Source organism: Ranitomeya variabilis, chromosome 2, assembly GCF_051348905.1.
Source record: "Ranitomeya variabilis isolate aRanVar5 chromosome 2, aRanVar5.hap1, whole genome shotgun sequence".
NCBI lineage: Eukaryota > Metazoa > Chordata > Amphibia > Anura > Dendrobatidae > Ranitomeya > Ranitomeya variabilis.
In genome coordinates, this window is record NC_135233.1 from 605,229,853 (window position 1) to 605,256,898 (window position 27,046).

General features: G+C 47.2%; 3 protein-coding genes across 9 annotated transcripts in view; 2 read left to right on the forward strand and 1 right to left on the reverse strand.

Moving 5' to 3' along the window:
• Window positions 1-11,368, forward strand: part of RHPN2 (rhophilin Rho GTPase binding protein 2) — a 41,889-nt gene extending 30,521 nt beyond the window's left edge. The window contains exons 8-15 of the mRNA XM_077288656.1: window positions 2,378-2,565; window positions 3,305-3,461; window positions 3,661-3,780; window positions 5,334-5,528; window positions 5,974-6,050; window positions 6,407-6,553; window positions 8,304-8,459; window positions 9,111-11,368. Coding sequence (XP_077144771.1) covers window positions 2,378-2,565; window positions 3,305-3,461; window positions 3,661-3,780; window positions 5,334-5,528; window positions 5,974-6,050; window positions 6,407-6,553; window positions 8,304-8,459; window positions 9,111-9,365 — 1,295 coding nt within the window. The 3' untranslated portion in view covers window positions 9,366-11,368. The remainder of the gene's footprint in view (window positions 1-2,377; window positions 2,566-3,304; window positions 3,462-3,660; window positions 3,781-5,333; window positions 5,529-5,973; window positions 6,051-6,406; window positions 6,554-8,303; window positions 8,460-9,110) is intronic.
• On the reverse strand, window positions 11,340-16,617 carry FAAP24 (FA core complex associated protein 24). 4 transcript variants are annotated; one of them, XM_077288663.1, is made up of 5 exons: window positions 16,479-16,617; window positions 16,076-16,189; window positions 14,200-14,339; window positions 13,605-13,757; window positions 11,340-11,994 (listed from the first exon to the last, which is right to left on the reverse strand). In XM_077288663.1, the coding sequence occupies exons 2-5, from the start codon at window positions 16,185-16,187 to the stop codon at window positions 11,749-11,751; spliced, it is 651 nt and encodes a 216-aa protein (XP_077144778.1). In that variant the 5' UTR covers window positions 16,188-16,189; window positions 16,479-16,617; the 3' UTR covers window positions 11,340-11,748. The 4 variants fall into 4 exon arrangements, with proteins under 4 accessions (XP_077144778.1, XP_077144777.1, XP_077144774.1 ...); XM_077288662.1 differs by lacking the exon at window positions 16,479-16,617 and adding an exon at window positions 16,360-16,443; XM_077288659.1 differs by lacking the exon at window positions 16,479-16,617 and adding an exon at window positions 16,360-16,439 and having other exon boundaries at window positions 15,975-16,189.
• A 43-nt stretch (window positions 16,618-16,660) lies between these two features.
• The window catches only part of CEP89 (centrosomal protein 89), a 106,350-nt gene continuing 95,964 nt past the window's right edge, over window positions 16,661-27,046 (forward strand). For 2 of the 4 annotated variants that reach the window (XM_077288650.1, XM_077288653.1), the window contains exons 1-3: window positions 16,661-16,827; window positions 24,575-24,681; window positions 26,076-26,228. In XM_077288650.1, the coding sequence (XP_077144765.1) occupies window positions 16,789-16,827; window positions 24,575-24,681; window positions 26,076-26,228 (299 nt within the window). In that variant the 5' untranslated portion in view covers window positions 16,661-16,788. The remainder of the gene's footprint in view (window positions 16,828-24,574; window positions 24,682-26,075; window positions 26,229-27,046) is intronic. The other 2 variants (XM_077288651.1, XM_077288652.1) reach the window with 1 other exon arrangement.

Sequence of the window (27,046 nt, forward strand, 5' to 3'; positions counted from 1 at the left end):
TTTTCTATCCTTTCTTCTAAGTCATATTGCATGACTCGTTAAAGGGTTGATTGTGACTTGTAGGATTGTGACTTGTAGGATCGCTACTTCCAACAGGTGGCGCTATAGAGTTAAGTCCTCTTTTTCTCAGAAGAGGCAATTTGCATATTGCAAATGGGTGAAATTTTGTGTCAATTCTGCACAAGAATTTGCAAATTAAAAACAAAAAACAATTTCCTCCAAATAATAAAAAAAAATCACATGCATGAGATTAAGTTAAAACTCATCGACTTTGCAGCTGCTTGTAAAAATAATAATTTTAGGTGCAGAAAATTCAAGTGGAAAATCTTCACCGAATACGTAAGTTATGAACCCAGTCGTAGGCAAAAGTTCCCTTTAAGACGAGGAGAAATGACATTTTTTCTTACAATAACTGTAAACCTAAAGTTTTTCTTTTGTGGATGTAAAGTACAAGTAGAACAATCCTACAAGTAAATAATGGATCAGAGCAGATCTTGTGCACACAGAGCTGACGGCCGTTTATAAAAGAAGAAAGCCAGGCCGGCAAGTCTTCTGTCATGGGCTGATTGAGTGTAACGAGTCCGACCGGTTACAGTACAAATCCTGGAATGATAACCTGGTGTTTACAGTCAGTGCCTGAAATAACTGAGGTGTGCGAACATGTTCAAGACTTGAGGAGAGGGGCCGTGCTCTGAGTAGAGGACCCGTGCTCCAAGGAGAGGGCCCGTGCTTGAGAAGAGGGGTTGTGCTCTGAGGAGAGGGGTCATGCTCCGAAAAGAGGGTCTGTGCTCCGAGGAGAGGGCCCGTGCTTGAGAAGAGGGTCTGTGCTCCGAGGAGAGGGCCCGTGCTTGAGAAGAGGATCTGTGCTCCGAGGAGAGGGTCTGTGCTCCGAGGAGAGGGTCTGTGCTCCGAGGAGAGGGTCCGTGCTCCGAGGAGAGGGTCCGTGCTCCGAGGAGAGGGTCCGTGCTCCGAGGAGAGGGTCCGTGCTCCGAGGAGAGGGTCCGTGCTCCGAGGAGAGGGTCCGTGCTCCGAGGAGAGGGTCCGTGCTCCGAGGAGGGGGCCCGTGCTCCAAGGAGAGGGGCCGTACTGGATTTAAAAAAATAAATAAATAAATAACCTCTCGCAGTTCCTAATTTTGCAGCATTGCCCCCTTTACGGCCGTTATATGGCTGCATATTAGATAACCAGGGGTTTCCCCCCCAAAAAAAGAACAGTAAAATAGGAAATGTAATAAAATATAAAACCGTGCACCAGTCCTAGAATTCTAGTGTACAACGCTGATACAAGCGATAGACCTGGTAAGTCTTATGGGATTAGCTCCTGCAAATAGCGATTATCCTGCGTCGTATCAGGACATCAGACGTATTTTTGAATATTAGAAAATATTAAAGGGAACTTGTCATCAGGTTTTTAAAATCTACATTACCCATAAGACTGGCACTGGGCTTCTTCTCAAACAAAAATTTGACTAGGTGTGTGGATGATGTAGGAGACCTCAAAAGGAGGATTAGGTTTGGAGAGTCAGAGGATCGACATATACAGAGATAATCGTGCATGCGCTGGTCTTCAGAACATTATCTCTTACACTCTGGTCACATGCAGAGCAGCATTCACAATTCTGCAGGGTGATAATGAATATCAGCCACCACTGCTGGTAAATGAACCCCCTGGAAAGCATCTGGTCACTCCTGGAGGGAGATATGGCATCAGTGAAAGCTGCAGAATTCTGAATGCTGTTGTTCATTGTGAGCTAATACCCTTGAAACCTTCTGTATGCCTCTCAGCGTAGTATCTAAATAATGCCCAACTTTACTAGTGATCGATTGATCAAACTATAGTAAATGTATAGCTTTTGTCTCCTATTTAATGTGCACTAAAATACGACTTGCTTTTGCGGCTGCAGCTTGGTATTGAGTGCCATTTAATAGTTTATTGGTAATCAATGGACCCCAGTCAATGGTTTTGGGGTCCAATCGCAGGGACCCCTATTGGTGCTGAAACATGAGCCCTTCCTCACTGGAGCTGAGGACAAGCACCACTAAGGACAGGCACATTGAGAATCAGTGAATATGTACATGCTGAAACCCCGTTTTATTCAGATGGGGATCAGTGGGGACCCCAGCATTCGGACCCTCCAATGATGAATAAATGATTCCCTATCCTACTGATAGGGAATAACATATACTTGGTACAACTATTCCAGTCAGTGTACCCCATTCTGTGTTTTGCATGTTTAGGTTATGATCAATTTTGACTAAAACTTCACTTGCTTTGGCAGCTGCTACTTGGCATTGAGTGTCTAATGTTAACCAGTGCGCTAATGATTTGCTGTCTTTTTTTTTAATGACTTTGCTGACAGCCTCTTCCCTTCTTCCAGGTGTACTCAGCTACCTTAAAGAGACATTCACCCACACCCCCAGTTATGACATGAGTCCGGCCATGTTGGGAGCCCTCATTAAGATGTTTTTGGCAGAAGCCCATGAGTGTTATTTTGAGAAGCTGATCGTGGCAGGAGTGCAGAATGAGTTCTGCACTTTGGTGAGGATGGCGCAGGAAGCGGCCAAGGTACGTCAGATACCAGATCCGGCTGTGCCGAGGATTCCTGGAACCTTGATGCAATAAATGACGCGGTGTTTAAGCAACCGACCCGTATGTGCACACATATAAGTCATCGGATCTGTTTTAGTTTTACGAGCGATTCAATTTGGGCGCTTGCATTGGCAGGAGGGTGTGTTTCTTTGCTGCCTCTTAAGGTGCCCGTAGGCGTACGGATGACTTATCTGATGTGACCAATGATCAGAATTGATTGTCAGAGTCTGGTTACCCCATTAATTCGGAACATCTAATAATCCGCTTTAAAACTGGAGCAAAACCAGTAAAAAAAAAAACCTAGTCTGACCTCTGAGACCCTCACTGATCCCAAGAATGAAGGGGACGTAGGGCTACATTCACTTTCCAGCTGCACACACCTGGCTGCTCGCTGCAAAAGTGCCTCCATTCACATGAATGGGGTTAGTTGCAGTTCCTTGCACAACCGGGTGCACCGCTGCGTAAGGGACGCAGCACCGAAGCATCAGTGTGATCCCTTCCTCCTCGTGATCCGTTTGGGTCGCAGAGATCAACCCCCTCTCAATAATTAGATGATGCAATAGCCTAAGGATATGATATCAATTACTGCTTGTCCAGGACTTCGATATCCTATATCGGACCCACATCTATCAGCTATTTGGAGCCCATGATGAGAATGTCTTGCCATTTTATCATCCTCCGTTGCATCGCAATCTAATGATATTTCTCACTGCAGGTCAGCGAGGTTTACTTGCAAGTCTTTACCGCTATGAACCAGGCTCCCATCAAGGAGAACGTTCCTTATTCTTGGAGCGTTATGGTGCAAGTGAAAGCCGAACATTACAAAGCCCTGGCTCACTATTTTGCAGCAATAACGCTCATTGATCACCAGTGTAAGTGTCACCAAAGCAGAACTTTGTGTATTGTACATATTGTGCATAAAGCGGCTACATGAGCGTTGCATTGCAGCCACTGACCCATCAGCTTTGGATTGTTTACGACAATTTTATGAGGGCGGTATAAGAGCCCAATGCAAAACATTTCATTTTCAGATAAACTTTGATAACTATTAATGGAGATTCTTTCTGACAGTGACCCCTCGTGATGATGTAGACAAGCAGGAGAAAGCGTTATCTCAGCTCTATGACCACATGCCAGAAGGAATGACCACAGTGAAGATACTGAAGGATAAACAGCAGCGGACCCTGCTAGGTAATCACTACATGGAAGACATGGCATTAGTAATAATCATTACTACTAACCATGGGGAACCAGCAGAATAGTGAGTGCTGCTCTGGAGCATAATACAGGATGTAACTCTGGATCAGTAATGTAATGTATGTACACAGTGACTGCACCAGCAGAATAGTGAGTGCAGCTCTGTGGTATAATATAGGATGTAACTCAGGATCAGTAATGTAATGTATGTACACAGTGACTGCACCAGCAGCATAGTGAGTGCAGCTCTGGGGTATAATACAGGATGTAACTCAGGATCAGTAATGTAATGTATGTACACAGTGACTGCACCAGCAGAATAGTGAGTGCAGCTCTGGGGTATAATACAGGATGTAACTCAGGATCAGTAATGTAATATATGTGCACAGTGACTGCACAAGCAGAATAGTGAGTGCAGCTCTGGGGTATAATACAGGATGTAACTCAGGATCAGTAATGTATGTACACAGTGACTGCACCAGCAGAATAGTGAGTGCAGCTCTGGGGTATAATACAGGATATAACTCAGGATCAGTAATGTATGCACAGTGACTGCACCAGCAGAATAGTGAGTGCATCTCTGGGGTATAATACAGGATGTAACTCAGGATCAGTAATGTAATGTATGGACACAGTGACTGCACCAGCAGAATAGTGAGTGCAGCTCTGGGGTATAATACAGGATATAACTCAGGATCAGTAATGTATGGACACAGTGACTGCACCAGCAGAATAGTGAGTGCAGCTCTGGGGTATAATATAGGATGCAACTCAGGATCAGTAATGTAATGTATGTACACAGTGACTGCACCAGCAGAATAGTGAGTGCAGCTCTGGGGTATAATACAGGATGTAACTCAGGATCAGTAATGTATGTACACAGGGACTGCACCAGCAGAATAGTGAGTGCAGCTCTGGGGTATAATATAGGATGTAACTCAGGATCAGTAATATATGTACACAGTGACTGCACCAGCAGAATACTGAGTGCAGCTCTGGGGTATAATATAGGATGTAACTCAGGATCAGTAATATATGTACACAGTGACTGCACCAGCAGAATAGTGAGTGCAGCTCTGGAGTATAATAACATGAAAGGTGGCTATACACTTTATACCTTTCTTCTTTATATCACTTTCTGGGTCAGATGGGATTTTTATTCTTCGCTTCTCAGCAAATGCCTTTGATCTAGCACTCAGGCACGAGGAGATCGCATGTCGGTGCCACTGTGTCCTGTTGGACAAGTATTTGATTACCATATACAGATAACGTCCAGGCCTTGCGCCACTTTATAAAGTTACAGTAAAGTTCCATAACACTTGTTGGCACCACCCTCGCTCCTGGCTGCACACAGTACATAGTTCACATTCCTCTATACTCGAGGGACAATAGAAAAACATCCCTGTAAAATGGTCAGTAAATGCCGTGACCGTCTTCCAGTCCTCACCTAGCTTGCATTGTGTATACAGCCGTGTCACGTCTCAACCCGTTCTCATCCCAGTTGTGTTACTTGAGGGTTGTTTTGTTTTTTTTTGTTTCGTGTGTAGGAAAGGCGCATTTATCCAAAGCGATCATGTGTCACGAAGAAGCCCTGAGGTTATCTAACCTGTGCAGCCAACTCAAGCAGATCGATATCCTGCAGGAGATACTGTCCGCTTTCCACAAGAGGGCGCTGCTGAAAGACTCCTATTACAAGAAAGAAGAAGACTTCCTCGGCATTTTGGTGGCTCCCGAAATAGTTTGTAAGTGCAAGGAAAGTTTGCATTTATGACAATGTTACTGGTCCTATAATTTATAATTGGTCCGTGACTCCACCGAGAGCTGGTCGGACCTCTACTGCTTCGATACAGAGCCCCGACGGCATTTCATTAGTGCTAGAGGGGAAAGCTGATTTATAAAATGTTCATTGACCTCAAAAGGTCCTTAGTACTTCAAAAGGTCCTTAATACCTTTCCAGCAATTGGCCCTGTTGATAACTCCAAATCTGGCCATATAACCCCTTAGATGCCACAGTCAATGCTGATTGTGGCATTTAAACGGTTAGTGCAATTTTGGGGTACATGTAATGAACAAATAAAAAAAAAACCTTATGTGGAAATGAAAAAACATGGGAAAAAAAAGAGAACCACAATATTAATGTGCTCCGTAAACTAAACTAAAAGCTAAGAGTCTACTGATCCTCCCCAGGTAAAACGGAGTACAAAGCAGAGATGATTCCTCCTCCGCTCTCCAGGGTGAAAGTGATCGATTTCTTTCAACGACTGGTACGTCCCGCCATAATGCACGGAGATTTAGTTACCGCCTTGTAGCCTGTAAGACGCATGTGTCATCTCTGTAGGTCCAAAGATACTTTTATATGATGTGAACAATAATCTGAATTATTCTGCAAATATAAAGGGCTTTCGAGCAGCAGACTGGCATTGTCCTTACCAACCTCTCCTCACAGTACAGAGTGCCCTCAGCGCCCCTATCACCCGATTTTCCACTTAGATGATCATCAAATAACTTCTTCCTATGTTCACATAATACCAGACCGTGAAAACCACATTCCAATATGCCGTCTGTAGAAACTAAATGGAGAAAGTCCTAGGTTACACACTTTGCCCCTCTCTTTTTTTAGGGTCCGCTGTCAATATTCTCAGCAAAACAGAGGTGGTCGGCGCCAAGAAAGGTCCTCCTGACTCTAGAAGATGGAGAGATGGGGTTCATCTTAAAGGGAGACTGTCCTGTACAGATAACCTCGCTGGATCCGCTCTGCCCGGCCGCGGTAAGTAGAAAAGGAAGATTGACTGCAGCTTAAAGGGGCTGTCTACTGTTCTTTCTTCAGGAGCGCAGCGCTCCTCTGCCTCTCTGCTCGCCAGGGGCGGTACACTCCTGAAGATTTGGACCAGCAACATGGTCGATCCGAACTCAAACTGTGTGCAGTCCAATGGCAGCTTGAAAGAGTGTACTCCTTTCTTAGGAAACTGACCGCCTCTATGTCACTTCTCCTCCATGCTTTACACTGCTGCTGTATAAGTATTTAGGATTATTAGTAAGTTGGTGCATTGAGAACATCTTTACTGAATAATTAAGATGTGCAGGAATGTGAAAGGAGGGGATGAAAGAGTCAATGAACCAACCAAGGTGTAATATAGGCTTTATAAGGTGGGAACTTGGAGATTAGTTCTATTAACATTTAACTGTCAAATATCTCCATGAGGCCGGTTTCACACGTCAGTGGCTCCGGTACGTGAGGTGACAGTTTCCTCACGCACCGGAGACACTGACACACGTAGACCCATTAAAATCAATGCATCTGTTCAGATGTCATTGATTTTTTGCGGACCGTGTCTCCGTGTGCCAAAGGGCTGTCCCACACGTCCAGATAATTCCGGTACCGGAAAAAATCGGTACCGGAGTTATCCGTGAGCTCACGTAGGCCATACGTGCGGCACACGTGTGCCACCCGTGTGGCGAGTGGGTACCACACGGAGCGTGCAGGAGACAGCGCTAAAGTTTAGCGCTGTCCCCTGCATCGTGCTGAAACCGCGATTCATATCTTCTGTGCAGCAGCGTTTGCTGCATAGAAGATATGAATAATAGTGTTTAAATGAAAGATCTATGTGTCCAAAGCCCCCCCACCCCCTGTGCGCCCCCCGCTGTTCAGAAAATACTCACCCGCTCCCACGTTGGCTGTCGCTGCTTCCTGGTCTGGCCGCGGCTTCCACTGTATGCGGTCACGTGGGGCCGCTCATTTACAGTCATGAATAGGCGGCTCCACCTCCCATAGGGGCGGAGCCACATATTCATGACTGTAATCGGCGGCCCCACGTGACCGCATACAGTGGAAGCCGCGGCCAGACCAGGAAGGAGCGACAGCCAATGAGGGAAGCGGGTATTTTCAGAACAGCGGGGGGGCGCACAGGGAGTGGGAGGGCGGCGGACACATAGATCTTTCATTTAAACACTATTATTCATATCTTCTATGCAGCAAACGCTGCTGCAGAGAAGATATGAATCGCGGCTTCAGCACGATGCAGGGGACAGCGCTAAACTTTAGCGCTGTCTCCTGCACGCTCCGTGTGGTACCCACTCGCCACACGAGCGGCACACGTGTGCCGCACGTATGGCCTACGTGAGCTCACGGGCACACGGACAACTCCGGTACCGATTTTTTTCCGGTACCGGAATTATCTGGACGTGTGGGACAGCCCTGAGGTAGTGAATGGCCAAATGCATGTTCAACTGATGTTCCCGAATCCCCCCCTATAGAGCTGCACGCTTCAATCAGCCGAGCATGCATGTGTTCTGCATATAGCTGCAACAAAAGGATCGGGCACTGTCATTTATCATTGGAAATTAGCCAATTATTAGTGGTTTGTCCAAATTATATATATATATATATATATATATATATATATATATATATATATATATATATATATATATATATATATATATATATATATATAATATAATTTTGCTTTAATTTTTTCTTCGTATTTAGTAATTTTTTGTTTTTCTTCATGGTCCAGCGAGAAGGCGTGAAGGAAGGAGATTACATTGTGGCGGTGGAAGACAAGGACTGCAAATGGTGCTCGATAAATGAAGTCATGGGCATGCTGAGCGGGATAAGGGAAGAAGGGAAGGAGATCAAAGTGATCAGTATCCAGGACCAGACATCCAGCATGGTAAGGCCTGCTCCTGAATAGTAGCAGTAACATCCACACCAACAGCACCACCTTTACCCAGGAGTTGTCTGCTCCCATGGACAGGAATGGTGCCGTTTTGGAAGAAAACTACCTTTTTTTTATTATTATGATTATTACTATTTTGCAAAACTTATTTCTTCTTCTTTTTACTAGTATTGTATTAACCATTAGAGCCAAATACAGCGGCCCACAGTGCACGAGCTATACCGACTAGAGCGTGAAAGCTTTCTGTATTTCTATGCTGCCGTCACGCTCAGGATGTGAGAACCATGTTCCGATCTCTGACCAATTAATACGGCTGTCTGTGACAGCTATAGTTGGAGATAGTATCTAGTAATGCACCAATGTGGTCAGATAAGGTGTTATCTGAGCATGCTCGGGTGCTAAGCGAGTGTCTTCATAATATATTTGAGTCCCTGTGACTCCATGTCTCACGGCTGTTCGACAGCTGCATCACATGCAGGGATTGCCTAACAGGAGATGCATACATTAGTTGCAGCTGTCGAGACATGCATCCGTGGGGACTCACATAAATTATTCGAGCACGCCGAAGTCGCTGGGTTAGCACCCGAGCATGCTCAGATAACACCTTCAGTCGCTCATCACTAATAATCCATTCTCTTTATACAGCATAACAAGAGTGCAACGTACTCAGCCGGGATGCAGAAAACCTACTCCCTGATCTGTCTAACAATGGATGACGACAAGAACCCCAAAATTCAAAAAGCAACAAAAAAATTATCCTTCCTCAGCTGGGGATTCCGAAACCGCCAGAAAGCAGCAAGCACCTTATGCCTCGCTTCCCCCACCGCCGCCAAGCCTCAAAGCAGCAAACTTTTCCTCTCACCCTACGACACCCGGGCATGTGACAGTGCCATGTACTGAGCCCTCATATCCCTCCCCCCAAAAAAAAGACTCACATAGAGACAACTGTGACAATCCCGAGACCTGTGACAAGTAATTTATACTTTTTCTCATTGAACAGGATTTATTTTACCTTCTCTTCCAAGGTACTGAAATATGGATCTGTTTTTAAGTAGTTGAAAAAATCAGTTTTCTTAATTTTTCCACTCATTTTCAGATTGCAATAAGTAGCCATTTTAACTTGCCAATTACTGCAGAAAATGCTGGGGGTATATTACAGGGTGTAAACGACAAGAAAACTTTTATCGGGTGAAATGCTGCCACCTGCAGGCCATACATTCTTAAAGGCTCCGTCCTTCACAACCAACTTTTTTTTTTTTTTTTACATCTAAACTTAAAAAACATGAAAATATGTAATTTTTTGCTTACACAGCTCCTTTGCAAACGTATGCATTTTCATGGTAACAGGTAAAAAACCGTGCATGGTCCGATTTGCTGTATTTTTTTTTTTTCTTCCTTTTATATTGCCTTGCAACCTATGAAATGTATGCTAGAAGAAAGGATGACTCCAGGGTAAGAGTTTACAGATTGTGTGTGTTACCAGGGAGGTGGCAGGAGCTGGAGACCTAAAAAAATCTATCACTGCTCATCCACCAATACTGCAGGAACATGTCCATCAATCAGGTGACTGTCTGCAGCGGTGATACATGTACGACACAAGACCACTGAGGTTTGCCATTGACAAGAACGATGGATGCGACATCCTCGCTGCAGAATCTGCAATGGTCAGAGGCTGCTTCGGTGGGCGTCTTATTTTGTGCTGGTGCAGGAAGCTAGAAATTGAACAAGCCCTTTAAGTGACCCTTTTTGTTGCATTACATGAGTAGCAATATTCTGTATTTTTTTTTCTTATAATATTACTATTATTTTTACACATGGACCAAAGACGTAGAAGGGACGTCGGCTTAGATTAAGGGTATGTGTCCACCTTCAGGATGGCCGGCGCGGCAAACCTGCTCCGCCCTAAGCCCCGCCCCCTTCTGTGATGCAATGATGCCGGATGTGTTCATTGCACACATCCGGCATCATCGCACCCCACACATAGGGCCCTGTGTTATACCTTGCGGCGCCGCAAGGTATACGGACATGATGCGATCTAAAAAGACGCGCAGCATGTCCGGAATCGCAGGGCCGCCGGGTGGGTGTTACCACGCATAGTGGAGACGGGATTTGATAAAATCCCCTCCACTATGCTGTAACATCTGGACGCTGCGTGTTTGATGCTGCGGCTCTGCACAGCGTCAAACACGCAGCGTTTCCTGCACGTGGACACATACCCTAACACAGACTTTCCTCCGGATGCTGCTATAGACGGTGATCACTGCAGTCAGTGACTACAACCACTATCTGGTACGATGCTGGACGTATTGTGTCGCATGGATGTTTTCTTTATACGGTAGTATTAGATGTAGGTCAGTGGTCCGCATGGCTTCGGCTCCTCCTTACTGGGAGTTGTAGTACCAAGAGCAGGAGATTTGCACGGTTTCGGATGCTGTCATTTCTCCGTGCAGATATTGCATTTTTTTTTTTTAATCCCTTCTCTTCATAGATGCAATTTAAGAATGAACAAGGTTAAAACATTTTGTTTTCCGCTGATATCCGACACCACGATTCCCCTATTATAAGGGAAAGATTGTAAATATCTGTTAAATATAGATTCTATGTTTCTTTTTTTAGGTTTATATAAGATTGTATATATTTAAGTGTATTTAAGAGGACACAGGTTTCCTGATCACCGTCCTGCTGGTGCCACAGAAAAGCAGAAATTGACATTTAAAAAAAAAAAAAATAAAAAATTAAGGACACTGGTGCCAGCAGCAAATATCCACGTTATGGAAAACCTATTACTGGTTGAGATTACATTGTGCAATATCGAGTTGTATAATGGAGATTGTGGAAATATTGTCTGATGGGCGGCAGGAAATAGTCTGTCCATGAGGAATAAAATTACCTTTATTACATAATGTGAAGCTTGGCCTTTTCTTTACTAGTTTAGGGGGGGGGGGGGCGTCCATTGGCTGCTCGCCATTTATTATGCTTCCCATTTTATTTAATTAGACACATATACAAGACCGGGGAAGCGTCTGATCTGCGTCATATCTGTAGAGCCTCTCACCATCTAGATCAGGAAAGTTATAACATATTACCACCACGTGGCAGTAGCATACACTACACCGAAGGCAGGAATATAATAATAATCAATAGGTTACTTTTAGTGGTTTTCTGGATGTCAAAATACCCTAACAAAAATCTGCCTTGGACACTGGTCCCAGGTCCAGAGCCAAGTCTCTGCTACTGCCCCTCTTCTTTTGCACCCTGAGTTTTTCCTGCAGATACATTAGTGTTAAGCTTGTGTAAAGAATGAATAGATGTTGCCAGCAATTCCTCGTCCCACCACGGCCTCCAGCTCCTTCTGGGAAGCGTTGGAAAGTTGCTGAATGCTAGGGAAATACTGAAGGAGCTGAAGAGCCTTCACCCGGCCGACCCCTGGTATCCTCTGTACAGTCTGCAGGATGCCGGCTTCACAAAGATGGCGGCGCTTCTTGCCAATAAAAGGGTTGCTTCCCCCTTCTTTACTTCGCTCTTGTACCTGGGGAATATTTAATTTTAATAGTTAATGCACTTTATCCATGGGTTTCAAATATAAAAGAAATAATAAAAAAAAAAAAAAAATCAAGTCCTTCCAAATGTGACTCTTTGCTATTTTATACCACTTACCTACCACTAGGTGGAGCTCACCACATGCAGATTTATACAGCTCCCACTGCTTTTAAAGGGCACCTGTCACCCCGTTTTTTCCGTATGAGATAAAAATACTGTTAAATAGGGCCTGAGCTGTGCATTACAACAGTGTATTTTGTGGACCCTGATTCCCCACCTATGCTGACGAAATACGTTACCAAAGTAGCCGTTTTCGCCTGTCAATCAGGCTGGTCTGGTCAGATGGGCGTGGTGTCTTCCCCCAGATCTTGCTTATTTTTCCGTTGGTGGCATAGTGCATAGTGGTTTGCGCATGCCCAAGTCCAGAATCCACTGCACAGGGGAGGGAAAAGAGCGCGATCTGCGCTATTCCCCTGGTGATCGGTGGGGGCGGCCATCTTCCTGTGGCTGCGCGTGCGCAGATGGAGCGCTCTGCTGCCCGGGGCTTCAGGAAAATGGCCGCCGCGATCTCCATCTGCGCACGCGCGGCATCCCACGGCCATTTTCCTGAAGCCCCGGGCAGCAGAGCGCTCCATCTGCGCACACGCAGCCACAGGAAGATGGCCGCCCCCACCGATCACCAGGGGAATAGCGCAGATCACGCTCTTTTCCCTCCCCTGTGCAGTGGATTCTGGACTTGGGCATGCGCAAACCACTACGCCACCAACGGAAAAATAAGCAAGATCTGGGGGAAGACACCGCCCATCTGACCAGACCAGCCTGATTGACAGGCGAAAACGGCTACTTTAAGGTATTTCGGCAGCATAGGTGGGGAATCGGGGTCCACAAAATACACTATTGTAATGCACAGCTCAGGCCCTATTTAACAGTATTTTTATCTCATACGGAAAAAACGGGGTGACAGGTGACCTTTAAAATCTGTATTCTACAAGCTCCCTCTAGTGGTGGCAGAAAGTTAGCACCTAAATGCATAAACTAGTATTACATTATATAACGAAAGTTGCAGTATTTCTTAGAGAAAGACACTTTCTCCACCAACGAGCCACTTCTCCTTCCCCAGTTTGGATCATTTACTTTAAAATATTGCTAAAAGTCTGTCCTGTTTTAGCTCACTTTGGGATCAGATTACAATTCCCTATATATATAAAATAGAAGGAGGAGCAAGAGTGAAAGAGACACACAGATGGGGCTGCTGCTTTAGAGTGGTTTTTGAACCCAGGTCTGGATTCACAGCAACACTGCAGCATTACATCCTCCATGATGCTGCTGATTGTGACCAAGTGCTACATAGAGATAAGAGCAGGGATCCCTCATGTCTGTGTACGGGAGACATCATGGCAGCTGGTCTACACCCACCAGCTCAGAGACAACTGAAAACTAGAAAGTGACTCAGGGGAAGACTACAGAAAGACAGGATAAAAGTCATATAATGGTCATAAATTGTGTTATTACTTGTGTACACATGATAACTTGTTTATGCACTATAGCCTCCTGCAATGAGTGGGATAATAATTATATTATTAACACCTATATACTTACTAAATGAGTTATTAGCTGAGCCGCTTCACTCTGACTAGTAACAGGGAGTAACGCCATGCCGAGCTCCAGCACCACAAAGTTCTGCACCGGAGGAAAGTACTGATCACTAAGCCGAGTCCTCTCTGCTATAACAACGCCTTTCAAGCTGCTGGCCTTTGAAGTAAAAAAAAATATATATATTTTTTTAATTAGACAAGAGTGTAAGGGTATGTGCACATGTTAAGTATCTGCTGCATCTCTAGGCAGGAAAAACAGCGTGAAATAAAAGCTTTTTTGCATCAGTTTTTGTGGCAGAATTTTACAAATAGTTGCGACCCAGAGGGTACTGCAGTTACGATAAGCAAGTAGCCGAAGCACCCTTGTCGTGGTCGCAACTCCACTCACTTGTATTGTGCTGCGACGTGGAACGAAACATAGCGAGCTTTACCAGAGCAATGTGTGTTGTGGCCAAAGTGTGAAGCCCAAAAAGATTCCAGGACATAAATCCAGGTTTGATCTCTGCTGCAGATACACACACACCGATGTGACACGTGTGGAGAACACGGCGGAGTCAGCGCGGAATCTGCTCCGTGAGAACACAGCCGCAGGGATTTACCTTTCGAAAGCGCACGAGTCTTCTCCTGAAAGCGTTCCCGGACACCAGGTCAGTCTCTGAGATGTACAAGACGCAAGCACGGTGCGACAGATGGAAGTCTACCAGCCCCAGGCCGTCTTCAAACAGCAGCTTCACCTTCCCTAAGGGAGGAAGAGCGACATCGTCAATGTCTGTTGGCTGAGGAAGAAGAGGATGGATCATGGCACTGTATGGGAAAGCAACTGATTGCAAATGGCGCTATTGTGGTGGACCCTACTTGGTCCTGCAGATCCCACCGTGCATTGGTAGACCCTAGCTGGCCCTGGTGGAACCCACAGAGCCCAGGCAAATCCTACCTGGCCCTGGCAGAACCTACAGACCTCTGGCGGATCCTACCTGGCCCTGGCAGAACCTACAGAGCGCAGGCGAATCCTACCTGGCCCTGGCAGAACCTACAGACCTCTGGCAGATCCTACCTGGCAGAACCTACAGAGCGCAGGAGAATCCTACCTGGCCCTGGCAGAACCTACAGAGCGCAGGCGTATCCTACCTGGCAGACCCCACAGAGCAGGCGAATCCTACCTGGCCCTGGCAGAACCTACAGAGCGCAGACGAATCCTACCTGGCCCTGGCAGAACCTACAGAGCGCAGGCGAATCCTACCTGGCCCTGGCAGAACCTACAGAGCGCAGGCGAATCCTACCTGGCCCTGGCAGAACCTACAGAGCGCAGGCGAATCCTACCTGGCCCTGGCAGAACCGACAGAGCGCAGGCGAATCCTACCTGGCCCTGGCAGAACCGACAGAGCGCAGGCGAATCCTACCTGGCAGAACCTACAGAGCGCAGGCGAATCCTACCTGGCCCTGGCAGAACCTACAGACCTCTGGCGGATCCTACCTGGCCCTGGCAGAACCTACAGAGCGCAGGCGAATCCTACCTGGCCCTGGCAGAACCTACAGAGCGCAGGCGAATCCTACCTGGCCCAGGCAGAACCTACAGAGCACAGGCGAATCCTACCTGGCCCTGGCAGAACCTACAGACCTCTGGCGGATCCTACCTGGCCCTGGCAGAACCTACAGAGCGCAGGCGAATCCTACCTGGCCCTGGCAGAACCTACAGAGCGCAGGCGAATCCTACCTGGCCCAGGCAGAACCTACAGAGCGCAGGCGAATCCTACCTGGCCCTGGCAGAACCTACAGAGCGCAGGCGAATCCTACCTGGCCCTGGCAGAACCTACAGAGCGCAGGCGAATCCTACCTGGCCCTGACAGAACCTACAGACCTCAGGCGAATCCTACCTGGCCCTGGCAGACCCCACAGAGCCCTGTCGGATCCTACCTGGCCCTGGCAGAACCTACAGAGCGCAGGCAAATCCTACCTGGCCCTGGCAGAACCTACAGAGCGCAGGCGAATCCTACCTGGCCCTGGCAGACCCCACAGAGCGCAGGCGAATCCTACCTGGCCCTGGCAGAACCTACAGAGCGCAGGCAAATCCTACCTGGTCCTGGAGGACACCACAGAGCCCTGGCAGACCCTACCATGCCTTGGTAAACCCTACCTGGCACTGGCAGACCCTATCCGGCCTGGCATAACCCACAGAACCCTGTTATGCCTGAGCGGACCCTACCTGGCCCTTAAGGACTCCAGAGTCCTGGCAGATCCTACCTGGCCCCACCATGCCTTGGCAGACCCCACAGAGCCACGGCAAACCCTACGTGGCGGATATAACACAGCCTTGGCAGACCACATAGAGCACTGGCAGTCCCCACCCAGCCCCACCATGCCTTAGAAACCCTACCTGGTCCCACTCGGCCCTGGCAGACCCCACTCGGCCCTGGTGAACCCCATACAGTCCAGGGGGCTGCCGGATTGCGCTCTGGCCGCACGTCTCGTTCGTACCGTGTAATAACTGCGCCAGTTCGCTTCCTCTCCATTTTTCGCTCCCGATGATGTGTCCATAGGGGACGGCGGAGGCCCCGGCCCGGACCGGCGTGTTCTGGGTAACAGACATCACTGTGAAGAACAACGACCACATGACACATCACACGCAGCTCGGGGAGTCATATATACAGCACACGGGAGAGCGGCACAGTCATCGAGGGGAAAGGAAATCTGAGGGAAAGTTTTAGAAAAAGTTTTCTAGGTGCAAAGTAGCACCAGTGCGGCCTCCTGCAGATACAGACCCGGCACATAGCACCGGGAGAAACCGGCAGCGCTCCTGCTCTTCTCTGCAGCTCCCCGGCTCTAAACTCCCACCAAAATCACAGTCTTAAAGCTGATTTGACAATCAACTGTCACTCACCCTAAATAACCCAATCAGGATTCCAAGGGCCGGGGCTATAGTCTACTACTAGTTTTTCCTGGACAAACTTTTCTCCCGTCAGTTACGCGTCTCGTTGCCAGGGACAACAGTATGCCACGCGCTGATTGGTCAACATGGCAGAGCTGGCCAATGACAGGCGGCGATGATTACGGGGTGACTCTGAGGTAGCGGCAGTTGACGTGACAGTGTCTGCTCTGTTCGTTGTGTGGAAGTGACTGGCAGAGAGCGACGTCCCCGGGAGCGACAGGCACCGGGCACCGGGCACCTGGGCACCTGGACACCGGGCACCATGTCCTTCCCGTTCAGGAGGCGAAGCGCCAACCAGTTTGTGAGTAATTGTGTTCAGCGGAAGGTGCAGCAGAGGCGCCCAGACATAGTGACGGGTCCTAGTGTATACAGTTCGGAGCCTGCAGAGCTGTGTGTGACAGTATATAGTGTATACAGTGGGGAGCCTGCAGAGCTGTGTGTGACAGTATATAGTGTATACAGTTCGGAGCCTGCAGAGCTGTGTGTGACCGTATATAGTGTATACAGTGCGGAGCCTGCAGAGCTGTGTGTGACAGTATATAGTGTATACAGTTCGGAGCCTGCAGAGCTGTGTGTGACCGTATATAGTGTATACAGTGCGGAGCCTGCAGAGCTGTGTGTGACCGTATATAGTGTATACAGTGCGGAGCCTGCAGAGCTGTGTGTGACCGTATATAGTGTATACAGTGCGGAGCCTGCAGAGCTGTGTGTGACCGTATATAGTGTATACAGTGCGGAGCCTGCAGAGCTGTGTGTGACAGTATATAGTGTATACAGTGCGGAGCCTGCAGAGCTGTGTGTGACAGTATATAGTGTATACAGTGCGGAGCCTGCAGAGCTGTGTGTGACCGTATATAGTGTATACAGTGCGGAGCCTGCAGAGCTGTGTGTGACCGTATATAGTGTATACAGTGCGGAGCCTGCAGAGCTGTGTGTGACCGTATATAGTGTATACAGTGCGGAGCCTGCAGAGCTGTGTGTGACCGTGTATATAGTGCGGAGCCTGCAGAGCTGTGTGTGACCGTATATAGTGTATACAGTGCGGAGCCTGCAGAGCTGTGTGTGACCGTATATTGTATATATAGTGCGGAGCCTGCAGAGCTGTGTGTGACCGTATATAGTGTATATAGTGCGGAGCCTGTAGAGCTGTGTGTGACCGTATATAGTGTATACAGTGCGGAGCCTGTAGAGCTGTGTGTGACCGTATATAGTGTATACAGTGCGGAGCCTGCAGAGCTGTGTGTGACAGTATATAGTGTATATAGTGCGGAGCCTGCAGAGCTGTGTGTGACCGTATATATTGTATATATAGTGCGGAGCCTGCAGAGCTGTGTGTGACCGTATATATTGTATATATAGTGCGGAGCCTGCAGAGCTGTGTGTGACAGTATATAGTGTATACAGTGCGGAGCCTGCAGAGCTGTGTGTGACCGTATATAGTGTATACAGTGCGGAGCCTGCAGAGCTGTGTGTGACCGTATATAGTGTATACAGTGCGGAGCCTGCAGAGCTGTGTGTGACCGTATATAGTGTATACAGTTCGGAGCCTGCAGAGCTGTGTGTGACAGTATATAGTGTATACAGTGCGGAGCCTGCAGAGCTGTGTGTGACCGTATATAGTGTATACAGTGCGGAGCCTGCAGAGCTGTGTGTGACCGTATATAGTGTATACAGTGCGGAGCCTGCAGAGCTGTGTGTGACCGTATATAGTGTATACAGTGCGGAGCCTGCAGAGCTGTGTGTGACCGTATATAGTGTATACAGTGCGGAGCCTGCAGAGCTGTGTGTGACCGTATATAGTGTATACAGTGCGGAGCCTGCAGAGCTGTGTGTGACCGTATATAGTGTATACAGTGCGGAGCCTGCAGAGCTGTGTGTGACCGTGTATATAGTGCGGAGCCTGCAGAGCTGTGTGTGACCGTATATAGTGTATACAGTGCGGAGCCTGCAGAGCTGTGTGTGACCGTATATTGTATATATAGTGCGGAGCCTGCAGAGCTGTGTGTGACCGTATATAGTGTATATAGTGCGGAGCCTGTAGAGCTGTGTGTGACCGTATATAGTGTATACAGTGTGGAGCCTGCAGAGCTGTGTGTGACCGTATATAGTGTATACAGTGGGGAGCCTGCAGAGCTGTGTGTGACCGTATATAGTGTATACAGTGCGGAGCCTGTAGAGCTGTGTGTGACCGTATATAGTGTATACAGTGCGGAGCCTGCAGAGCTGTGTGTGACAGTATATAGTGTATATAGTGCGGAGCCTGCAGAGCTGTGTGTGACTGTATATATAGTGCGGAGCCTGCAGAGCTGTGTGTGACCGTATATATTGTATATATAGTGCGGAGCCTGCAGAGCTGTGTGTGACAGTATATAGTGTATACAGTGCGGAGCCTGCAGAGCTGTGTGTGACCGTATATAGTGTATACAGTGCGGAGCCTGCAGAGCTGTGTGTGACCGTATATAGTGTATACAGTGCGGAGCCTGCAGAGCTGTGTGTGACCGTATATAGTGTATACAGTGCGGAGCCTGCAGAGCTGTGTGTGACCGTATATAGTGTATACAGTGCGGAGCCTGCAGAGCTGTGTGTGACCGTATATAGTGTATACAGTGCGGAACCTGCAGAGCTGTGTGTGACCGTATATAGTGTATACAGTGCGGAGCCTGCAGAGCTGTGTGTGACCGTATATAGTGTATACAGTGCGGAGCCTGCAGAGCTGTGTGTGACCGTGTATATAGTGCGGAGCCTGCAGAGCTGTGTGTGACCGTATATAGTGTATACAGTGCGGAGCCTGCAGAGCTGTGTGTGACCGTATATAGTGTATATAGTGCGGAGCCTGCAGAGCTGTGTGTGACCGTATATAGTGTATACAGTGGGGAGCCTGCAGAGCTGTGTGTGACCGTATATAGTGTATACAGTGCGGAGCCTGTAGAGCTGTGTGTGACCGTATATAGTGTATACAGTGCGGAGCCTGCAGAGCTGTGTGTGACCGTATATTGTATATACAGTGCGGAGCCTGCAGAGCTGTGTGTGACCGTATATATTGTATATATAGTGCGGAGCCTGCAGAGCTGTGTGTGACAGTATATAGTGTATACAGTGCGGAGCCTGCAGAGCTGTGTGTGACCGTATATAGTGTATACAGTGCGGAGCCTGCAGAGCTGTGTGTGACCGTATATAGTGTATACAGTGCGGAGCCTGCAGAGCTGTGTGTGACCATATATAGTGTATACAGTGCGGAGCCTGCAGAGCTGTGTGTGACCGTATATAGTGTATACAGTGCGGAGCCTGCAGAGCTGTGTGTGACCGTATATAGTGTATACAGTGCGGAGCCTGCAGAGCTGTGTGTGACCGTATATAGTGTATACAGTGCGGAGCCTGCAGAGCTGTGTGTGACCGTATATAGTGTATACAGTGCGGAGCCTGCAGAGCTGTGTGTGACCGTATATAGTGTATACAGTGCGGAGCCTGCAGAGCTGTGTGTGACAGTATATAGTGTATACAGTGCGGAGCCTGCAGGGCTGTGTATGACAGTATATAGTGTATACAGTGCGGAGCCTGCAGAGCTGTGTGTGACCGTATATAGTGTATATACAGTGCGGAGCCTGCAGAGCTGTGTGTGACCGTATACAGGTCCTTCTCAAAAAATTAGCATATAGTGTTAAATTTCATTATTTACCATAATGTAATGATTACAATTAAACTTTCATATATTATAGATTCATTATCCACCAACTGAAATTTGTCAGGTCTTTTATTGTTTTAATACTAATGATTTTGGCCTACAACTCCTGATAACCCAAAAAACCTGTCTCAATAAATTAGCATATCAAGAAAAGGTTCTCTAAATGACCTATTACCCTAATCTTCTGAATCAACTAATTAACTCTAAACACATGCAAAAGATACCTGAGGCTTTTAAAAACTCCCTGCCTGGTTCATTACTCAAAACCCCCATCATGGGTAAGACTAGCGACCTGACAGATGTCAAGAAGGCCATCATTGACACCCTCAAGCAAGAGGGTAAGACCCAGAAAGAAATTTCTCAACAAATAGGCTGTTCCCAGAGTGCTGTATCAAGGCACCTCAATGGTAAGTCTGTTGGAAGGAAACAATGTGGCAGAAAACGCTGTACAACGAGAAGAGGTGACCGGACCCTGAGGAAGATTGTGGAGAAGGACCGATTCCAGACCTTGGGGAACCTGAGGAAGCAGTGGACTGAGTCTGGTGTGGAAACATCCAGAGCCACCGTGCACAGGCGTGTGCAGGAAATGGGCTACAGGTGCCGCATTCCCCAGGTAAAGCCACTTTTGAACCATAAACAGCGGCAGAAGCGCCTGACCTGGGCTACAGAGAAGCAGCACTGGACTGTTGCTAAGTGGTCCCAAGTACTTTTTTCTGATGAAAGCAAATTTTGCATGTCATTCGGAAATCAAGGTGCCAGAGTCTGGAGGAAGACTGGGGAGAAGGAAATGCCAAAATGCCTGAAGTCCAGTGTCAAGTACCCACAGTCAGTGATGGTGTGGGGTGCCATGTCAGCTGCTGGTGTTGGTCCACTGTGTTTCATCAAGGGCAGGGTCAATGCAGCTAGCTATCAGGAGATTTTGGAGCACTTCATGCTTCCATCGGCTGAAATGCTTTATGGAGATGAAGATTTCATTTTTCAGCACGACCTGGCACCTGCTCACAGTGCCAAAACCACTGGTAAATGGTTTACTGACCATGGTATTACTGTGCTCAATTGGCCTGCCAACTCTCCTGACCTGAACCCCATAGAGAATCTGTGGGATATTGTGAAGAGAAAGTTGAGAGACGCAAGACCCAACACTCTGGATGAGCTTAAGGCCGCTATTGAAGCATCCTGGGCCTCCATAACATCTCAGCAGTGTCACAGGCTGATTGCCTCCATGCCACGCCGCATTGAAGCAGTCATTTCTGCCAAAGGATTCCCGACCAAGTATTGAGTGCATAACTGAACATTATTATTTGATGGTTTTTTTGTTTGGTATTAAAAAACACTTTTATTTGATTGGTCGGGTGAAATATGCTAATTTATTGAGACAGGTTTTTTGGGTTATCAGGAGTTGTATGCCAAAATCATCAGTATTAAAACAATAAAAGACCTGACAAATTTCAGTTGGTGGATAATGAATCTATAGTATATGAAAGTTTAATTGTAATCATTACATTATGGTAAATAATGAAATTTAACACTATATGCTAATTTTTTGAGAAGGACCTGTATAGTGTATATAGTGCGGAGCCTGCAGAGCTGTGTGTGACCGTATATAGTGTATATAGTGCGGAGCCTGCAGAGCTGTGTGTGACAGTATATAGTGTATACAGTGCGGAGCCTGCAGAGCTGTGTGTGACCGTATATAGTGTATACAGTGTGGAGCCTGCAGAGCTGTGTGTGACAGTATATAGTGTATACAGTGCGGAGCCTGCAGAGCTGTGTGTGACAGTATATAGTGTATACAGTGCGGAGCCTGCAGAGCTGTGTGTGACAGTATATAGTGTATACAGCGTGGAGCCTGCAGAGCTGTGTGTGACAGTATATAGTGTATACAGCGTGGAGCCTGCAGAGCTGTGTGTGACAGTATATAGTGTATACAGTGCAGAACCTGCAGAGCTGTGTGTGACAGTATATAGTGTATACAGTGCGGAGCCTGCAGAGCTGTGTGTGACAGTATATAGTGTATACAGCGTGGAGCCTGCAGAGCTGTGTGTGACAGTATATAGTGTATACAGTGCAGAACCTGCAGAGCTGTGTGTGACCGTATATAGTGTATACAGTTCGGAGCCTGCAGAGCTGTGTGTGACCGTATATAGTGTATACAGTGCGGAGCCTGCAGAGCTGTGTGTGACAGTATATAGTGTATACAGTGGGGAGCCTGCAGAGCTGTGTGTGACAGTATATAGTGTATACAGTGCGGAGCCTGCAGAGCTGTGTGTGACAGTATATAGTGTATACAGCGTGGAGCCTGCAGAGCTGTGTGTGACAGTATATAGTGTATATAGTGCGGAGCCTGCAGAGCTGTGTGTGACAGTATATAGTGTATACAGTGCGGAGCCTGCAGAGCTGTGTGTGACCGTGTATAGTGTATACAGTGCGGAGCCTGCAGAGCTGTGTGTGACCGTATATAGTGTATACAGTGTGGAGCCTGCAGAGCTGTGTGTGACCGTATAGTGTATACAGTGCGGAGCCTGCAGAGCTGTGTGTGACCGTATATAGTATATACAGTGCGGAGCCTGCAGAGCTGTGTGTGACCGTATATAGTGTATACAGTGCGGAGCCTGCAGAGCTGTGTGTGACCGTATATAGTGTTTATAGTGCGGAGCCTGCTGAGCTGTGTGTGACCGTATATAGTGTATACAGTGGGGAGCCTGCAGAGCTGTGTGTGACCGTATATAGTGTATACAGTGTGGAGCCTGCAGAGCTGTGTGTGACCGTATATAGTGTATACAGTGTGGAGCCTGCAGAGCTGTGTGTGACCGTATATAGTGTATACAGTGGGGAGCCTGCAGAGCTGTGTGTGACCGTGTATGTAGTGTATATATAGTGCGGAGCCTCCTGCCTGCAGAGCTGTGCTGTGTGTGACAGTATATAGTATATATAGTGCGGAGCCTGCAGAGCTGTGTGTGACAGTATATAGTGCAGAGCCTCCTGCCTGCAGAGCAGTGCTGTGTGACAGTATATAGTATATATAGTGTGGAGCCTCCTGCCTGCAGAGCAGTGCTGTGTGTGACAGTATATAGTATATATAGTGCGGACCCTCCTGCCTGCAGAGCAGTGTGTGACAGTATGTAGTATATATAGTATGGAGCCTGCAGAGCTGTGTGTGACAGTATATAGTGCAGAGCCTCCTGCCTGCAGAGCAGTGCTGTGTGTGACAGTATATAGTGTATATATAGTGCAGAGCCTTCTGCCTGCAGAGCAGTGCTGTGTGTGACAGTATATAGTGTATATATAGTGCAGAGCCTTCTGCCTACAGTGCTGTGTGTGACAGTATATAGCATATATAGTGCGGAGCCTCCTGCCTGCAGAGCAGTGTGTGACAGTATGTAGTGCAGAGCCTCCTGCCTGCAGAGCAGTGCTTTGTGTTGACAGTATATAGTATATATAGTGCGGAGCCTCCTGCCTGCAGAGCAGTGTGTGACAGTATGTAGTATGGAGCCTGCAGAGCTCTGTGTGACAGTATATAGTGTATATATAGTGCAGAGCCTTCTGCCTGCAGAGCAGTGCTGTGTGTGACAGTATATAGTGTGTATATATAGTGCAGAGCCTTCTGCCTGCAGTGCTGTGTGTGACAGTATATAGTGTGTATATATAGTGCAGAGCCTTCTGCTTGCAGAGCAGTGCTGTGTGTGACAGTATATAGTGTATATATAGTGCAGAGCCTTCTGCCTGCAGAGCAGTGGTGTGTGTGACAGTATATAGTGTGTATATATAGTGCAGAGCCTTCTGCCTGCAGTGCTGTGTGTGACAGTATATAGTGTATATATAGTGCAGAGCCTTCTGCCTGCAGAGCAGTGCTGTGTGTGACAGTATATAGTGCAGAGTCTTCTGCCTGCAGTGCTGTGTGTGACAGTATATAGTGTATATTTAGTGCAGAGCATTCTGCCTGCAGAGCAGTGCTGTGTGTGACAGTATATAGTATATACAGTGCGGAGCCTCCTGCCTGCAGAGCAGTGCTGTGAGTGACAGTATATAGTATACATAGTGCGGAGCTTCCTGCCTGCAGAAAAGTGCTGTGTGTGACAATATATATAGTGCGGAGCCTCCTGCCTGCAGAGCAGTGCTTTGTGTGACAGTATATAGTGTATATAGTGTGGAGTCTCCTGCCTGCGCAGGGATCTGATATCCTGCGCTGTCATGTTATGTCGAGACATGTCACCTGACTCATTTCTCCACGTCACAGGCTACAGATGATACCTTCTGATCCTTCCATAGTTTGCTCCTCTGTTTTATGTCGTGATTCACTTTGTTGTTGAAAGTTTTTAGTTTTTCTCTCACAATTTTTTTTTCTTCTTGTTTTAAAATCCCTTAGAAGCACATAGCGCACGGCCTGATCCCTGCAGCCACCGTAGCTCCCCGATCTGCCGTCCCTCGCACCCCTCCCCCACGTAGCCCAAACCCTTCTCCAGAGAGACCCAGGTAAGTGTCGCCCTGGGTGCTGTGATGGTAGGCGGCTCCGTCTATGGGACGTATAAGCGCACAGTGGAAGGTCTGATCCAGCAATAATATGTAACTTATAGCATAGCCATGAATGAAATGTGCAGCATCTGGTGGGGAGTTCATCCAAGTCTTGTCAACACTGTAAAAATAAGCGCGTTGGGACACTCGCCTCGTTACAATTATCACCTCTCAACTAGAATTTCGGAGCACTCTTCTTCTTTTGCAAACTGCTCCAAGTCTCATATATGAAGGCGCCTTCTCCCTACAGCAATTTTAAGAAATCTCATCAGGTGATCAATCAGAATTAGATCTGGACTCATTGATGCCTCTTCAGAACTGTCCCACGCTTTGTTTCCATCCGTTTCTGGGGGCATCTTGGAGTATGTTTGGGGTCATTGTCCTGCTAGAAGACACATGACGTAGGACGTATACCCAACTTTCTGACCCTGGGCACTACATTGCCACCCAAAATCTGTTGGTAATCTCCAGATTTCATGATGCCATGCACACAGCCAAGGCACCCAGTCTCAGAGGCAGCAAAATAATACCAAAACATCTTTCAACCTCCACCATATTTGACTGTAGGTACTGTGTTCTTTTCTTTGTAGGCCTCATTCCCTTTTTGGTAAACAGCAGAATTATATGCTTTACCAAAAAGCTCCATCTTGGTCTCGTCTGTCCACAGAATGCCTTCCCTGAAGGATTTTGGCTTGCGTACATTTTGGCAAACTGCAGTCTAGCATTCATATGTCTCTGTGTCTGCAGTGGGGTCCTCCTGGGTCATCTGGACTATCATGTGTGCAACTTTTCATCAATTTTTCTCTGCTGTCCACGTCCAGGGAGATTAGTTACAGTTTTAGGAACATCAAGATTTCTAGAGGTGGACTTGTAACCTTGATATCGTTGATATTTTTCAACAATTTTGGTTCTGGAGTCCTCAGACAGTTCTCCTCTCCTCTTTCTGTTCTCCATGCCTAGTGTGGCACACACAATGCAAAGATTGAGTCAACGTCTCCCTTTTTTATCTGGTTTCAGGTATGATTTTCATCCTACCCACACCTGTTACTTGCCACAGGCGAATGTGAACGAGCATGACATGCTTGAAACAAAGTTGTTCACCCACAATTTTGGAATAGTGACAACAATTTTGTCTGGCCCATTATGGGGGGTTTGTGGCCGTTCATTTTTTATCACAAGTGCAGCTAACAATGCACAAGAGGTGACAGAAATTGCAAAACGCAATAGATTTGGCGCATTAAATTCTGGAATACAACAGATTAGGGCTAGCCTTAGAATCGTTGGCCATCTACTTCTGCCTCCTAATTTTCTCTCCTTGTTGTATTAATCTGATTTCTTGTTCTGTTGCTTTCTAGATCCGCTCTTGCTGCCGCCATTCTGATGACCTCTTTAACTGGTCGTACGGTGGCGATACCCCAACCCCGCCAGAGGTCCTATTCTGAGAATGATAGCGCTCGAATGGAAGATCAGATTGAGCCGTACGCCACTGCCAGAGATCTAGGAGTACAGTACGTCGGCTTCGTCTTTTTTTCCCTTCCTTTTCATTGTCTTGTATGAATCTATAGTTAAAGGGGTTTTCAGAAACCCCCTGTTAGGTGAAGTTGAGCGGTGGCACCAATCTTGCGAGCGCCAGCCTCCGCGGCTAGGTAGGGTATTTTATAGGGGGCATTGTTTTTAGGGGTAGTATCCCCTTACCCTTATTACTCCTATCTGATGCCCTATACCCAATAGTAGTTCTAGCACTTTCTTTAGAAATTTAATTTTTTGCTCTTATTAATTAACTTTTTTTTTTTTTTCATGTAAGAAGTTTATCTAAAAAACAAAAACTCCGCCTTATTCACCCTCCCCTGGTCCAGCGATGAGTTTCTGACACTGCTGCAAGTGTATTTTATTGTCTGCAGTGCTGACATCCCGTCTGTTAGTCCTGCAGCCGATCAGTGAAGGCAGCTGCTCTGCCCAAGTAGAAAGCGTGAACCGGCGAAATGAGTGATTGGCTGCACTGTTGATATGTCAGCGCTGCAGACTATAACAGACACCGGGAGCAGCGGCTGAGCTGGAAAGAGTAAGAAAGATTGTGTTGTGTGTTTTTTGAGTTATTATAATTGTGCTTTTGTCACCATCTCCAGGTCTGGCTATGAGTCTCTGCTTCTGCTACCTGCATCTGGTATGGTCTGCAGCGCTGGCGTTACATCAACAGCACTGCAGCCAATAACTCAGCGTAAACACTCTGCTCAGCTCATGATATCTACTCGGGCAGAGCCGCTGGGTCTCTGTCTACGTGATGTCAGCACTGCAGACACTAACAGGCACTTGGAGCAGGATTGGA

What these genes read in the sequence shown, in the direction of transcription:
- FAAP24 (XM_077288659.1), bottom strand. Translation starts at nt 16,110, where the DNA reads ATGGAGAGGAAGCGAACTGGCGCAGTTATTACACGGTACGAACGAGAC. An exon ending in GACTCGTGCGCTTTCGAAAG is followed by an intron (nt 13,758 to 14,199) that starts GTAAATCCCTGC and finishes TTTACTTCAAAG; the next exon opens with GCCAGCAGCTTGAAAGGCGT. An exon ending in CTCAGCTAATAACTCATTTA is followed by an intron (nt 11,995 to 13,604) that starts GTAAGTATATAG and finishes AATATTCCCCAG; the next exon opens with GTACAAGAGCGAAGTAAAGA.